The 15,245-nt window shown below is 37.0% G+C and overlaps 4 protein-coding genes across 5 annotated transcripts; 3 read left to right on the forward strand and 1 right to left on the reverse strand.

Moving 5' to 3' along the window:
- The first annotated feature begins 874 nt into the window (after positions 1–874).
- Positions 875–2,382, forward strand: LOC105649287 (serine/arginine repetitive matrix-like protein). The gene has a single exon (XM_012235893.4). The coding sequence runs from the start codon at positions 1,104–1,106 to the stop codon at positions 2,136–2,138; it is 1,035 nt and encodes a 344-aa protein (XP_012091283.2). The 5' UTR covers positions 875–1,103; the 3' UTR covers positions 2,139–2,382.
- Positions 2,383–2,901: 519 nt separating this feature from the next.
- Positions 2,902–9,128, forward strand: LOC105649289 (P-loop containing nucleoside triphosphate hydrolases superfamily protein). 2 transcript variants are annotated; one of them, XM_012235896.4, is made up of 15 exons: positions 2,902–3,111; positions 3,277–3,431; positions 3,580–3,741; positions 4,006–4,136; positions 4,288–4,423; positions 4,496–4,758; positions 5,108–5,232; positions 5,655–5,698; positions 6,212–6,343; positions 6,473–6,550; positions 7,035–7,117; positions 7,207–7,329; positions 7,606–7,666; positions 7,741–7,911; positions 8,150–9,128. In XM_012235896.4, exons 1-14 carry the CDS (start codon positions 2,994–2,996, stop codon positions 7,906–7,908), a joined length of 1,779 nt encoding a protein of 592 aa, XP_012091286.1. In that variant the 5' UTR covers positions 2,902–2,993; the 3' UTR covers positions 7,909–7,911; positions 8,150–9,128. The 2 variants fall into 2 exon arrangements, with proteins under 2 accessions (XP_012091286.1, XP_012091285.1); XM_012235895.4 differs by lacking the exon at positions 8,150–9,128 and having other exon boundaries at positions 7,741–8,051.
- LOC105649288 (uncharacterized protein At4g22160) lies at positions 8,118–8,873 on the reverse strand. Its single transcript, XM_012235894.4, has 2 exons — positions 8,422–8,873; positions 8,118–8,336 (listed from the first exon to the last, which is right to left on the reverse strand). The coding sequence occupies exons 1-2, from the start codon at positions 8,871–8,873 to the stop codon at positions 8,288–8,290; spliced, it is 501 nt and encodes a 166-aa protein (XP_012091284.1). The 3' UTR covers positions 8,118–8,287.
- Positions 9,129–9,812: 684 nt separating the features above from the next.
- Positions 9,813–12,715, forward strand: LOC105649290 (plant UBX domain-containing protein 4). Its single transcript, XM_012235898.4, has 4 exons — positions 9,813–10,027; positions 11,136–11,421; positions 11,819–11,914; positions 12,110–12,715. Exons 1-4 carry the CDS (start codon positions 9,879–9,881, stop codon positions 12,488–12,490), a joined length of 912 nt encoding a protein of 303 aa, XP_012091288.1. The 5' UTR covers positions 9,813–9,878; the 3' UTR covers positions 12,491–12,715.
- The last annotated feature ends 2,530 nt before the right edge of the window (positions 12,716–15,245 follow it).

Here is a 15,245-nt window from a genome sequence, read left to right on the forward strand (position 1 = left end):
TCGCTTCTGCTCATCTCCTGGCTCTAATTCAATTGCGGATCCCATCATTTTTTAAAATTTTTTTTTACTTCTCTATTAGATTGTAATTTAGATATTACAGTTCAATGTAAAATTCGTAATTTCTATCATTGTGGCTGCGAATTTGGTAAAAGTTTGTCACTCCATCACATGTGAAAAAGGTTAGGTGATCAGACCAACTTCTTATTGTCTTCATTTGATTTAATCAATTATGAACAGAGACCTTATTTAGTTGTTTAATTAAATTAATTAGATGCCAATCTATATGATGAAACTTTTAGGTTGGGAAGCCGACATTCTCTCCATGCAAAATGTCAACGCATTTTTGCTTTAGATTTAGATGAAGCCATGAGCGTGTGAGCACTATTTTCATTTGCTTAATACCCCCACCATTGCCATGACTTGACATCACTCTTTCTTTTATTAGAGATCAACAACAGTGGCAGTGGCCCCATCACGTACGCTTGCCCTTGGATCATCATCATCATCATCATCCATCCCTCATTTTTGTTTCTGCAACAGATTATTATTATTAATTATCATTAAATACGTGAGAAGTTCCAAGGTTCAAGGGATGATCAGATGGCCAATATTCTCCTCATCACCCTCTTAAAATACGATCCTCACAGTCACAGTACAATGCGCGTCTCTCGTCCGTACGCTTTGCATGTGCTGAAAGAGACAATTCACGCATATTATTATTCTAATATCTCAACTAATCAATCACATTATCATTTTTTTTTTCTTTTTCAAAACTAGTAACAATAGCTGATGGAAATTCTTAATCACTTATTAGCATTGCTTACCCATAAGTAAAGTGGTTAGATGAAACATTATCCTTAGTTGATTAGTACTAATCTATTGTGTGTTTGGCTTCATGTATGCGCACTTGCATGCATAATTGGATTTAGACTTGTAAATTAATTACAACCCTCGTTCTCTCTCTCTCTTTCACTTTCTCCTTTTGTTTATTATTGATTTGGGTGTAGGTGTAGGGTCACCTGCACTGCATTCCTTACTTAGGGAAAACCAACCCACAATTTCTCTGCTTCTATCCATTCTTTCCAACGCCTAAATTAAGCAGCATGGACAGCCCCAGCAGAATAGTTTCCCAACCACCTCGGCTTCTCCTCTCCCCATGCAGCGGTGGAAGAAGAAGCAGCGATTCCAATTCTCCCGAATTTGAGTTTTGGATGCTCCAGAATCCGTCTTTTCCGGAGCCCAATCTCCTCTCCGCTGATGAACTCTTTGTTGATGGTGTCCTTCTTCCTCTCCACTTACTCCCCCTCCACAACCACCGCCCTCACCCACCGGATCCCCAACCGCCCAACTCTCTACCTGACTTTGAACCCCAACTCGAACTTGGACCCCAAATTTCATACGAAACCATAGCAGCAGAATCCGCCGCCCCTCTAACCGCTTCAAAGAGATGGAAAGACATTTTCAAGAAATCCGACAAGAAAACTGCAACAGCTCAAAATCAAGAAGATAAAGAAAAGGAGAAAGACAAGAAGAGAGAGAAAAAGAGTCAAAGCGGAGCAACTTCAGGAGCCGAGTTGAATATCAATATATGGCCATTCGCACGCAGTAGATCCGAGGGGAACAGCGCATCCCGACCCAGGATGTTTCCCGGAGCTCCTGGAGCCCGCAAGGTGAGTAGCGCGCCTTGCTCACGTAGTAATTCAGCAGGGGAGTCGAAGTCCAGGAAGTGGCCTACCAGTCCGGGTAGGGGTGGAGTCCATCTGGGTCGGAGCAGCCCGGTTTGGCAGGTGCGGCGTGGAGCAGCCGGAGGTTGGAGCTCAAAGAGTGTTTACTCTGAACCTGTGAGTCGAAACAGTGAAAAGGGGATGAGTAAAAAAGTTACTGATCGGCCTCGTAAAACAGCAGCCGGAAGCAGCAGCGGCGGTGGCAATAGTAAAGCCAAAGTTGTGAATTTGAACGTGCCGACGTGTATCGGATATAGACAGCAACTGAGTTGTAGAAGCCATGAAAGCAGTGGTATACGAGATTGTACCAATGGCGAAAGAAGGAACGGCGGCAGTGGCAACAGCAACGGCAATGTTGGAAGTGGCGGTCATTTTTTCAACTTACGCAGCCTCTTCACGAAAAAAGTTTATTAATGGAATACTGAATGAACTTTGAAATTAATTTAAAGCTTGATTTTTGATTCATTTTACTTTCTGAAACAGTGGATAAGTTTTCTCACATCTCGTGTATTTAACTAAACAGAAAAGAGGATTTGTGCTGTTGTATTTGGGGTACATTACGATGTATATACATTATTAGTCTCTGCAATCTTGGCACCATCCAAGGGCACATATCATCATTATACGAATTTGTCTTAACGACTACGTTTTGCTGCCACTCTTTGTCAATTATCATTATCACCAACAAACAATGTTTCATCTCAATACACGTATTATTACACCTCATCATACAAGCCATGCCACTCTGATTTCCAAAAATTGAACTTTATTTAAATATCTCATCCTTTGAAGATAGATGAGGAGACCAAAATTGTTATTGGTGGCTTTTAAACCAACAACCAAAAGCATACTATGTCAATGATCAGTATCATCCTAACCTCTATTTCCCTTGGTTTTGGGTTATTATTTTCACTTTTATGCCACAAATGAAGACTAGTTGATGTTTATGCTGGAGAGACCAATTTTAATTATAATGTTTTCATAGAACTAAAGCATCAAAGAGATTACAAAACTATTTTTCAATATATATATATATTTTTTAAAAAAATACATGCATATGATCAGGATAGAATAAATAAAAAATGAAACTTTAATGAATAAATAAAAAATTAATGACTTTTACCGACTAAGCTACCGGGCCACAAGCGCAAACCCAAACACGCGCATCCAGAAAAACCCCGAAAGCCCATATGCCACGCAGCTACCAAGCGTAAAGCCTAGACACTGGAGAGATCCCGAAGTTCACATTTCGGAAACGTACAGACAGCCATGGCTACTTTGGGGCGATTGAGTAGAACAGCTCGGGCATGGAGAGAAATCGCTTCTCCCAAAACCCTAAGTCGCTCATATGCTCGCTCACTCGAATCCTTTGGCCGTCTCCATCACCGTGAGCTTCTCTACTTCTTTCTCCCTATAGTATTTGCTGTAAAAGTTGGTTGTACCTCGTAAAATTAATCTCTGTTTGTAGAGGTTGATGATGATTTCGCTTCTTGATATAATTGATTACAGATTCTACGGTGTGTGCAATTACCTTTATAATTTGGAAATGCAGGGTCTTCTAGTCACCACATTCATTCCACTGCATCAGAAATTCAGCGTCCCATATTACTGCCTAATGCTGATGAACCTTACTCTACACTTCCAGCTATTTTAGCTGGTTTCTTTGGAATCGGAATGCTACAAGTAGCTTATGCGGATTCTGATCAGGTTTATATAATTTGCAGCTAACAAATTTCTATCATGAATAAATACCATTTATGAAGAGCTGAATTTTGTAGTTGTACCTTTGTAATGGAAAGAGCTTTATTACAATGTGAAAAGCTGCAATTCTTTTATTGATTATAAATTTCTGCAGGCTGCTTCTAAGCCTACATTGTCCCCAGACTCTCCTTCAAGTTATCAGGACCTAGAGGAGATTGCCAAGAAAGAAAGACAACGAATTGAAGAATTGCTTAGAAGTAAAGGGATGAAATATGGTTCTTATCCCCGGTTCACTGTTGCTCTTAAGGGTCAAAAGGTTATTACTCTTAATTTTAATAATTATACTTAGAACTATACTAAAGACAATTTATGAACTATATATATTTTTTTTTATTTGAGTGTTTCATTATACTTGTGTCAATCTGAAGAAACACTTTCCTACAGTTATTTCCTGAAGGGTTCAAAATTATATGTTTATCTAATAAAAAATTTTCGGCTGCAGTTTAATTTTATCAGTAGTCTGCTCCCCGTTATGTTGAATGCTAAAATATGTCTGATATTTGTGCATGTTACGTCACAGGTCACAATCAAGTTTCAAATTCCTCCTGCATGTGATGTTCCGCAGTTGATTGCAAACCTTGCTATGAATCTTGGACTGAAGGTTGATGAGCGTGGCGGTGGTTCAGACATGCGTTTACGTGCTTGGGACAGGTTTACTGATATGAAGTTTTCATTGTCAAGTTCTTCTTGCAATATCTAGTTTTGAATAATTAGCTTTTCTTTATTTTATGCTGTTTTTCTGCTTGTTATGCAGTTGTCTTAACATTGCACTATTCTCTTTGTTTCCTACGTACAATTTCAGTGCAGTTGCCTGGCAATTAACACTTAGTTGTCCAGAAAAACAGAAGGAATCTCATGGGGATAACAGCAGTTTTGCAGAACCTGAGGGAGATCTGTGTATTCTCTTATTTCGTTCGCTCATTAGCAGAGATAAAGCAGTTAGTACATTTTTAGATTAATTCTCTGTTATCCTATAAACAATTGCTTTTTCTAAACACATCAATTTGCAGGAAATTGAGTTTATAAAGAGTGGCAGATTGAGCGAAACAGAGCTTGATGCTCTTGTGTCTGTATTACAATTAGCTGGTGGGAGGGTAATGACCTCAGAAATAAAGCCTGGGGAAGGTGCTGCTCGGATGCCATCCACAGAAAAATCAGTTGCTGCTCTGGAGTCCATGGGAGTGAGAGTATATGGACTTGATGCACCACATGTAAATTCTTCAAACAGTGAGGTAGTATGGGAGAACATTGCTGGATATGATCACCAAAAACGGTATGTAACATGAGTGTCAATGCTCATCCGCTGTTATTGCATATTGATAAGTATAGTTTATCCTTATGTTTGTTGGTGCGGTCAAAATTTGCTGCTTGAGAAAGAATTGATACTCAATATATAATATATATGAATTGAATATATTTTCTTTATAAACCAGAAGGACTTTTCAGAAAAACTTTTACTCATTTTGTTGTGTGATCTCTGTAGAAAAGTGCATGTATCATGGTATGGATTTACAAGCATAGACCTTTCTCACATATTTTGTCTACCAACTTTAAGTATCATGCGTCTAGTCATATTCATGAAAATACTGATGGATACTCCTCTTTGACTGTCTGTTATCTAGAGAAATAGAAGATACAATCTTGTTGGCTCTTCATAGCCCTGAAGTATATGATGATATTGCTCGAGGAACTAGATGTAAGTTTGAGTCAAATAGACCTCGAGCTGTGCTTTTTGAAGGTCCACCAGGTTTGTCTTCTAAACATGACCTCAAATAACTATGTTGCTGGAAGGACATATGTTCATGTGCAAGAATAATCTGTATGCTCCTTGTACTGTATTTCTTGTTTATCAACCTTTCTGAGAGCACCAAACATATATAGGCAAGCCACTCCAGAGCCTGTATTGTATTGTGTTGAGCTCAAAACTAGGTCTTACTAGACCTGCTTCTTCACTTTAATTTTTAAATGATTAGAGAATGTCATTAGCCATAGTCACGTATTATAGAATCTTGGAGAGTGGCTCACATCAAATGATTGAGCTTACCTTTACTTTTTTGAGTATCCTTATTTGCATGTATAATTACTTTATTTGATTTGTGAATTGATAGCACTGTGAGAACTGTGGTTAGTTATTGAGCTAGCTTGCTTATGACTGATAATCAATTCCAGGCACAGGGAAGACATCTTGTGCACGTGTTATTGCGAATCGAGCGGTGAGTCACTGGCACATTATGGACAATTGCATTAGATTTTATCTTAATCCTAAATTTGCGGTTTTCTTCCTCATTTTCTTTAATTTTATTCAACTGCTCCTGGTATTTTTAATCTAGATATTCTCATGATTATATCAATTCTTGGCCATTTTGTTGTACTGAAATGAAAATCTTCTCAGGATTTTGATTTTGAAGTTTCCATAAGGTGTCCTTAACCATTTAACTATGATAATGGTCATTGGATCAGTGTTCAAAGATAAGAATTGCTGATATTTTGATTTAAAATAATGTCCTGTAATTGGAAGAAATTTATGCTTTGAGTTGCTGGTTTGCCAATTCAGTTGAAGTAAATTAACACATATTTGGGAGAATCAATCATGTTGATAATTCAAACTTCAGGAAATTCTATATGGCTTTTGAATTGGCCTCGTGCTTGATGCAGAATATTAACTATGCATTGGTTTCTGCACCAGTCAATATTAAGTCAGATGTCATCTAATTATGCCCTGACAGGGTGTTCCCTTGCTATATGTGCCTCTGGAGGTTGTCATGTCAAAGTACTATGGGGAAAGCGAACGATTGTTGGGAAAAGTCTTTTCTCTCGCTAATGAGCTTCCTAATGGCGGTATCATATTTCTAGATGAGGTAACAAATGAAAGCAATGCTCGCTTGATAGCATTTACTAAGTGCCTTTTCAGAGCCTGCAATTGCAATATAAGTTACGAACTCATTTAACAATCAAGTCTCTTTTTTTTGTGTCCAATGTTATGACAGGTTGATTCTTTTGCTGTTGCTCGTGATAGTAAAATGCATGAAGCTACACGTAGAATTTTATCAGTTTTATTGAGACAGGTGAAGATGGATTTCAATTCCTTTAATGCTGCTGAACGTGGGCCTTTTCTGGTCTGCTGATGCTTTATTTATGTTATGGAACCCATTGTGCGTTTTATATTTTGTTCGCAATGGTTTAGAATGTGACTTTGCCAAAATCTCTTGGATAAATAGCCTGCTTGCGAATCAAAACAATTCTCAATATGTTATTCCAGCTGTAAGCCATTTGGAAGTTGCTATGTAGGCCGTACTAGTTAATACTCAATAATCTTTATAGTTTTACCAAATCCATGTCCACGAGAGACCTGAAGAAATTGTACTCGTTAAAGCATTGAAAAGCTTTGTCGTCAAATCCTACATATCTTGGGTTTTTTTTTTCAGGCATCCCTATAGCTTTGTGGTTGTTTGTTTCATGAGCCAAGTACTTGAGAACTTTCGTGTTAAATGTATCAATTTTGCATAATGAAAGTGACTGAGCTTATGGTGTGGTTTGTAATTTTTGCAGATTGATGGATTTGAACAGGACAAGAAGGTAGTTGTCATTGCTGCAACAAATAGAAAACAAGACCTTGATCCTGCTTTAATCAGGTAGACTGGTGCAATTCTTCTCTATTGGAACGATGGAAACCCTGATTAATCAAATTATCTTCTAACTCATGTTTAACTTTTGTTACCAGCCGATTTGATTCAATGATTACTTTTGGCCTACCCGATGAGCAGAACCGCCAGCAAATTATTGCCCAATATGCAAAGCACCTAACAAAATCTGATATGGAGGAGCTTTCAAAAGTTACAGAAGAGTAAGATGCACAATTCTCTGATATATCAAATTCTTCATTATCTGGATCCTGTGTGCAACATGCATGCGTGCTTCTGATAAATTTATGGTGATAATTTGGCTAAACGTCTGTGAACATGGCTTTGAAAGTTGGTGCAGCAGTTGATTTTTCTTCTAACTCATTTTATTTACCTGTTCTTATAATATTATCCCTGTCATTGCTATTACAAGATTTCACGAACGCTTTTGGTGACTATTAATATTAATTATGTATTGGCTTCGTCCTTTCTGTACTCAGCATGTCTGGAAGGGATATAAAGGACGTATGTCAACAAGCTGAACGGTCATGGGCATCAAAGGTAAGTCTCTCATAAATTTTTGAATTTTCAATGTAGTTTAGAAATTACGAGTCTCTATTTCGTGGACTTGATAGATCATTAGAGGACAAGCGGATAAAGATGGAGAGCAAGGGTTCCTTCCACCATTGGGAGAATACATTGAAAGTGCAATGAACCGGAGAAAGGCACTACTTAGCATCGGAGACCAAAGAAGTCGAGGTTTTAATCCGCGCACAAGCAGAGGTCAATTAGATTTATGTTAAAGAGTAAGTGAAGGATACTATGAATACTTAATACATAGAATTAGAAGGTGTCTTGCTTACAATTGATCAAGAGTACAGCCTAATATTGTACATACATCTGAATTACCATCTCATTTTTTACACTTGATTGTTCTTTTTTTTTCTTTTTTTGATCTTCAGTAGTAGTATTTTCTGGAAATAGTGCGAGTAAAATGTGTGAATGCGAAGGATTATGATTTTGAAATCAGTTTATTCTTCCCAGGAAGACGAGTCTTATAACTGCCAGCAATAAAATCATCTTGGCGCATGTAGCAGTACAATCAAGCTCATATTTTTGTTTTGAGCAAAATTATTTTGTTTATTGAAAAAGAAGATGAGAAATCACATGCCATTATACAATTCAAAAGCTGAAGTTGCACTGCAACAAACTTAGCAGCAATGCTCCTTCCCTGCAATCACAGCAACACAATTACGGTTGAGATGCACAATGACGGAAAAAAAGAATAAAAAAAAAGACAATAAAAAAACACTTGCCTTGTTGAGATGGCCGACTCATCTTCTTCTTGTTCAACTCGCTTCCTCTTCTTGTTCGGCCCCTTCCCGGCGACAACTGATGCGATCTGCAACTGAGTTCTTAGCATCATGCGAGTCAACTCGGCGTCCAATTCCATCCTCCTCTTCTCCGCCTCCCACCGCGAAGTCTCCCTTGCCCTGATCATCTCCATCTCCGCCAGCTCCATTCTCGACAGAGAATCGGAGAAGACACGGAAACAGGAGGCAGCTAGATCGTCAAGCCGCGTCGACTCGCAGCTTTCGGAGTCGGAACTCTGTGGCTGATTAGAATCTTCGCTGTCGATATCATGGTCGTTGGCGTTGTCATACGGGCATGCGTCGGATAAAATTCCGGCATCGCAGGCGCACTTTAGACGGTTGTCGTCGTTGGTTGGAGCCATTTGTGCTCTGGTTCGACTGGTTGGGTCTGCCATAGCATACTCACTCACATGAGCTGTGTTAAACCGTTAAATTGTGTGCGTGTGTTTTTGCTTCAGCATCAAAGTAGGTGGGTCCAGAGTGCGCTTTACAAATGATACCATGTTGAGCTTTTGTGCGGTTAAGGCTGGGGACACGCGGCCCCACTTCTCATTCATCCTTTCCTTTGATTTTGGAGGCCCATTGGGCCTAGACCAATGTTACTAGTTAGTTTTGATAATATAATAATAAAAAATTAAGTTGTGATATAATTTAATTCCAAAATATATATAAAAAAAGGGACTATTTGTATTGTATATTGTTTTACACTAATTTATTTACTAATTATAAGAATGATAAGTTTTGTTTAAGAATAAATTAAATTATTCTTTTATTTTATAAAGTACTTTTGTTAATTAGCAGATCGTACCCACACTGGGAATAATAGCAAGCTCTCCATTTTTCCTTTGACTTCAATAGTCTTTCAATTATGTCACTGTACAACTTAGGACTTTATCGTCATTAACTGCTTCTATTTTTTATCACTGAAATATAAAAAATGAGAAATGTAAAAACAAGGCTAAGAAAACTAAATTAACGGTACCCATCTCCTCATTTATGATTATAATTTTTCCTTCATTTGTTTTTTAAATAATTTTTCTTTCTTTTGTAAAATAAATATTATTAATACAAAATTTAGAAAAAAGATGGGTTCGGACTAAACCCGAATCAATATTATTAATCCTTGTTAATTTTTGAATTATGTTAAGCAAAGCCTAACTTTTATGTTAAAAAAATAATTTTACCACTTAACGAGGGAGAGACTAGAGAGAGAGAGAGAGAGAGAGAGAGAGAGGTCTTAATCATATCTAGTGTTAAGTGTTAACCCATAAGATAAAAATAAATCATCACGCGCTTCGGCAGAGCGTGTCGTAGTTGGTATAAATCACTAGTACGAACTAGGAAAGAAGTACCAGCTACAACCAGCATCGCGTCTCTCTCTCTCTCTTTCGTTGAATCCAATGGCATCGCGAGACAAGAAACCAGCCAAGCCTTCGAGCAGTCGTACCGGCGGTATCCGCACTCTTTCCGATCTGAACAGACGTTCCGGTCCCGATTCTGACAGCGACGATGATGCTCCCCAAGAGTACTACACCGGTGGCGAAAAGAGGTTTCTCTCCCCTTTTTCTTCTGCCTATAGTCTGAATTCCTTTTGCTTCTTGCTGCAAACAAAATCGTGGTTTATCTTTCCGCTCTTATAACTTTGATGGGTTTTAATTTCATTACCTTTTGTGTTCTTTTTGGATTTAATTGATGGTGTTCTTTTGTGTTGCACAAGATATTGGAGGGAAAGATATAGGTTAGAGATTTTCAGGCACTATGTGATCGATTTTTTTTTTGATAAAATCTGAAGATGAAGATGTTAATTGTCTTGAGCTGAGAGCATTCTTTAATTTTATCTGGAGTTAGAGATACTACAAAATTGAGCTTAATTTTGGATTTGTGGATGCAATAGCATAGTGTCAGCATGTGCTGTTGAAGGTTCCTTGGCAGCCGTGTGGAAGTAATATTTGTGGAGGTGGAGAGGTGGTTTGAGTAAGATTCATTGGGTAGGTTTTGGTTTTGTGGTATTGGCCATGTTCAGTTTCTTTCTTTATCTTATGCAAGTGAAGAGACCTGAAAATTATGTGCTTTTGAAGAAGTTGATTAGGAAGTTGAGATTTTAGTGATATATTTTTTTTATCTTAATTTGCACTTTTATAAGGGACTATTTATGTATTAACTCTAATGGTCTAGAAGACAGATTCAGATGGGACTAGAATTGTATCCGATGAAGGTCCTGTTAGGTCATGGTTTGGTTCTTTAAAAATGCAACTATCCCTTGTGGGAAGCTGAGGAGGTAGAGTTTGTGCTGTCTATGGCTCCATTGGAGTGCGTTAATTTCAGAATTTTTGAGGTATTATTTGGATGAAGTATCATAAGAACAAATATATTTGTATAGAAGGTGGAGGGGACGGTGCTTTTAGCATTGAACATCAGCTCATTACATGACTACTAGGATTTGCTGAGACACAAATGAGAAAATGTTGAGTATAATTGCAGCACCTGATCTTCATTTAATTATAATTTACTATTCTTCATTGGTCCAAATCTTTATTTTTGTTACTATCCATGTTCTTTGATCTACATTCATTTGACTTGATGACCTTGAACTTTCTTTCATATGTCAAATATTCTTATGAAACTCTCTTGTTAATGGCTAACACTTGTAATTGCAGTGGTATGCTTGTTCAAGATCCTACAAAGGGTAATGATGTGGATGCAATATTCAATCAAGCTAGGCAATTAGGAGCTGTTGAAGGTCCTCTCGATCAATTTCGTCCATCTTCAAGCTCCAGAAGCTTTACTGGAACTGGTAGATTACTCTCAGGGGAAACTGTACCATCTGCTCCTCAGCAACCTGAGGCTGTTATTCACAATATTGTTTTCTGGACTAATGGTTTCACTGTAAACGATGGCCCTTTGAGAAGGTTGGACGATCCTGAAAATGCATCTTTCTTAGAGGTAATATCGATGAATGTTTCATTGAGATAAAAAGAAATATTTCTAAAACTAAAAAGAAAGCAAAAGCAGAACTTTTTTACTTGTGTGTTGGAGGTAGGTGACTTGGCAATTGCAAGTTAGCGGTGCAAGGAAGATGTAAAGCAAGCATGAAATGAGGCATACTAATGCATTTCTTATTTTTCCATAATTCCATTTAATAGAAAGAAGTTCGAAAATTTTGAACTACATTGCTTTTTCTGTTATCTTCTATTGTTGACTGGATGACCGGCATGACCTAAACAGATGTGATGGGCCGCTATGGCTTTGATAGTGTTTTTCTGTTACCCATCCTTTATATTTCTTCCAGGTATTATCGGTGTTGATATTTTGATATTGTTTTCTTATATCTCTATAACAGAGCATCCGAAAGTCCGAGTGCCCAAAGGAACTTGAGCCAGAGGATAGAAGGTCCTCAGTTCATGTCAATTTGATTAGAAGGGATGAACAATGTCCAGTAAGTGCATCTCTTTTGTCAAACTTGTTGATTGAATGCTTAGAGCATTAATATATCCAGGCTAGGCCAAATTATTTTGGATTTGACATTTAGGCAATTCAGAGAATGTCCATCAAGTTATCTGCGTGCTGTTCAGCAGTTGATTGAAACGATTGGTAAGCGAAGATTCTTGTTTTCTTATTTGTTCTCTTATAGGAACCAGAGAAGCAGCGCCACGTTCCATTTCAGGGTGTGGGGAGAACTTTAGGTAGCAGTACCCCAACGACAACTGAACCAACAGTCGATCCAACTCCTCTTAACACTGCTCCGACGCCATCTATGGGCCTGGTTGTGAATGAAACATTGCCATCAACTTCAATCCAGCTTAGGTTGGCAGATGGGACCCGCATGATTGCTCACTTCAATTTCAATCATACCGTGAATGATATTCGAGCTTTCATTAATGCATCTAGACCTGGAGGTGCTCAGAATTATCAGCTGCAGCTGATGGGATTTCCACCCAAGCTTCTTTCTGACCCAACTCAAACAATAGAGGAAGCAGGGCTTGGAAATTCAGTTGTTATTCAGAAATTCTAGCCAGGATGAATAAGAGGTTGTCCACTTTCTTTAGTCATCACTCGGTTGCTTACTGTGCCAAGCGAACCGGATACTATAAACGTATGGACCCCAATCTCCATTTCCTTATATTAAAAGAGGGTTTTGGTCGCTGGTTGCATGGTTATTAGAATTGAGTATTATGATTTGAATCTGTTGCACATCGTGTTTTCTAAGTTGAATGTAATCTTCTGTGCATTCTTTGCATTATCATTTGCCATTCTAGGAAGTGATTTTTGTCCGTTTCCCAAAATATTAGGCATCGAAGCCTCGAGGATGACTAGTACTGAGTGTAACTATAGGAAAATTGTTGTATGAAAGTTTACATTCGTAATTAATACATTAATATTAAGTGTCTCGGAAAAAAAAAATCTTTAGAAAATATATTTCAAATAATTCATTTTCCGTTATTTGCTTGTAATATTATAAATTAGTTAAAATATTATATTTAAAATATTTTATGTTAGCTACAAGAAAAAATGTATAAAAAATAATAAATTGTGATAAGTTAAAATATTATATTTAAAATATTATAAATTAGTGTAAGTGTCTAACGTGTTCATAAAGTTATAATAAGTTTATTATCCAGAAAATTTTTTTATCTTCTAAAAATGGGAAGAAAATATTTTCTATTGATTGCTTTTTTTTAATATTTTAATATTGAAAATTTGTAAAATATTTTCAAAGTAATTTATTTTTCAGAAAGAAGTCAGAGGCAAAGATTTATTGGATGGATGGCAGAATGCCCAAACTTTCAATGCTTTAGGCTTTAGGGCATCCTATCCTGAACCCCGCCCTAAACAAGACAGTTTAATTGGTGAAGTTAGTATTAATTTAGGTGCCCCAAACCAAACCCACCTTCAAATAGAAATATTTCATTAAAATATACATTTTTATAGGGCAGGGCAGGATAAGTACAGTGTGAGATTTGTGAGTGGCGGGGCAGGAAGGATTGATGAACTTTCTAGTGTACAAAATAAAAATTAAAAGAGGGTATTATGGTCATTAAGATTTGTGCTAATTTTATATGCAAGAAATTATTCTATAAGATTCTGTTTATTTTTAAAAATTTTTAGATGCCCGGAAAAGTTTGACTCATTAATTAATTTTAAAGACTGTGAATAGCCATTACGAAACAATGGATTATACATTAAAAATTTTTAAAAAGAAAATATATTTATCAAGAATGAGTTTTTATTCTAAAACTCATAAAAAAAATTCAACCTGAAAGTAGGTTTAAATTATAAGTGAAATGACTGGATGTGGTAGAAACAAATGCAGTCTCAAAAAGAAGAAACAATAAATGGCGGATTCTCTACCTAACCTAAGTCATACGCTAGCTAGCTAAGCTGGGAGTGAGATTGTGAGATGGCGTGGCATGGCATCTTAAAGAGCTAATACCTCCAATCTCCATTGATAGTGGCATGGAATGGATTGGACGACAAAAAGCTTATTTGGTCGGCCAAAAGAAACCCATTTGGAATACAGTGTGAATTAGGGTTGGGGCGAAGCCATGCCCAGGCCCCCCATGCGCATGTGCTACCCCACCCTGCGCATCTCTAATGCCGTTCATAATTTGGTGCCAAATCTCCAAAGATTAATCTGTACAAAATGTAACATCCAGAGAGTATAAATAAGTCATGTCAAGTGGAACAAACATTGCCTAAAAAACCCACTGTTAGGAGATGATGAACCCATGACATGAAAGATAAGCCAGTTGCCCTTGCCCTTGCCCGTGCCATTTCAACATTGAAATATCTTTCTTCTTTCAATTTTTAAGCATACGTGTGAGATGCCAAATTGCTAATCCAACCTTTTTCAACCTCATATTGATTAGTAGATTGATTATTAATACACTTCATTAATGACAACCGCTTGCGGTACATTTTTGAATGGAAAGGCCAAAGACCCCACCTTTGAAAGCTTTCCAATTTGTTGTGTCTCTCAAAAATGGCTTACTATCTTTAATCTGACTATATCTGGAAGTTGACTAAACTTAATTAATCATATATAATAATCCTAATAATGTTGTAATTGGGAACTGTTTAACCATTAGCAGTAGTTAAGTTGACTGTAAAAGTAAGGTTTGGTTGGCGTCAAAATCATTAGGACTTTACTTTAATGTTTAAACCATTTCTTGCCTCCCAATCTCACGATCCTGAAACAAAGTTCACTCTTTTATATGCTGTCAATACTCAATTATTCAACACTTATGCAACTGATTTGTGTTAGCCATCACACTTTCAGACCCACATTCTTTTTTCCCATCTTTAGACAACTCTATAGATGATTAAAAAAAGAACTTTACAGCAATTAATGTTTTACTCCAATCATCAATTGAAGTGAAAATCTAACCCTGAAACAAGATGATTTTGTTTCTTAAACTTTTACTCGTAAAGATGCTGTTACTGATTCATGACTGCTTCAATTTTAATGGAGTCATGCTAAATTAACTAATTATTTGATAAGCAGGCAATCTATTATCGATAAAAGTCAAAGAATTCTGTGGATGTTTTTCCGTGGATTGGTGAACTCAACCTGAAAAAAGACAATAAGAATAAGACAAGAGAAATTCCATATGTATGAGGAAAAATGGACAGAGCAGTTAATTGCTTATCTTAATCTCTTGTTCTAATAGTATTTATTTACAAGAATATCTTATTATTAGACTCCTCAGTCCTAATTAAGACTTGTCATTTAATCTTCGTTTCTTGCTGGGATTCATATGTTTACAAGT

This window comes from Jatropha curcas, chromosome 11 (assembly GCF_041381405.1).
Source record: "Jatropha curcas cultivar XTBG-Jc1 chromosome 11, XTBG_Jcur_1.0, whole genome shotgun sequence".
Taxonomy (NCBI): domain Eukaryota; kingdom Viridiplantae; phylum Streptophyta; class Magnoliopsida; order Malpighiales; family Euphorbiaceae; genus Jatropha; species Jatropha curcas.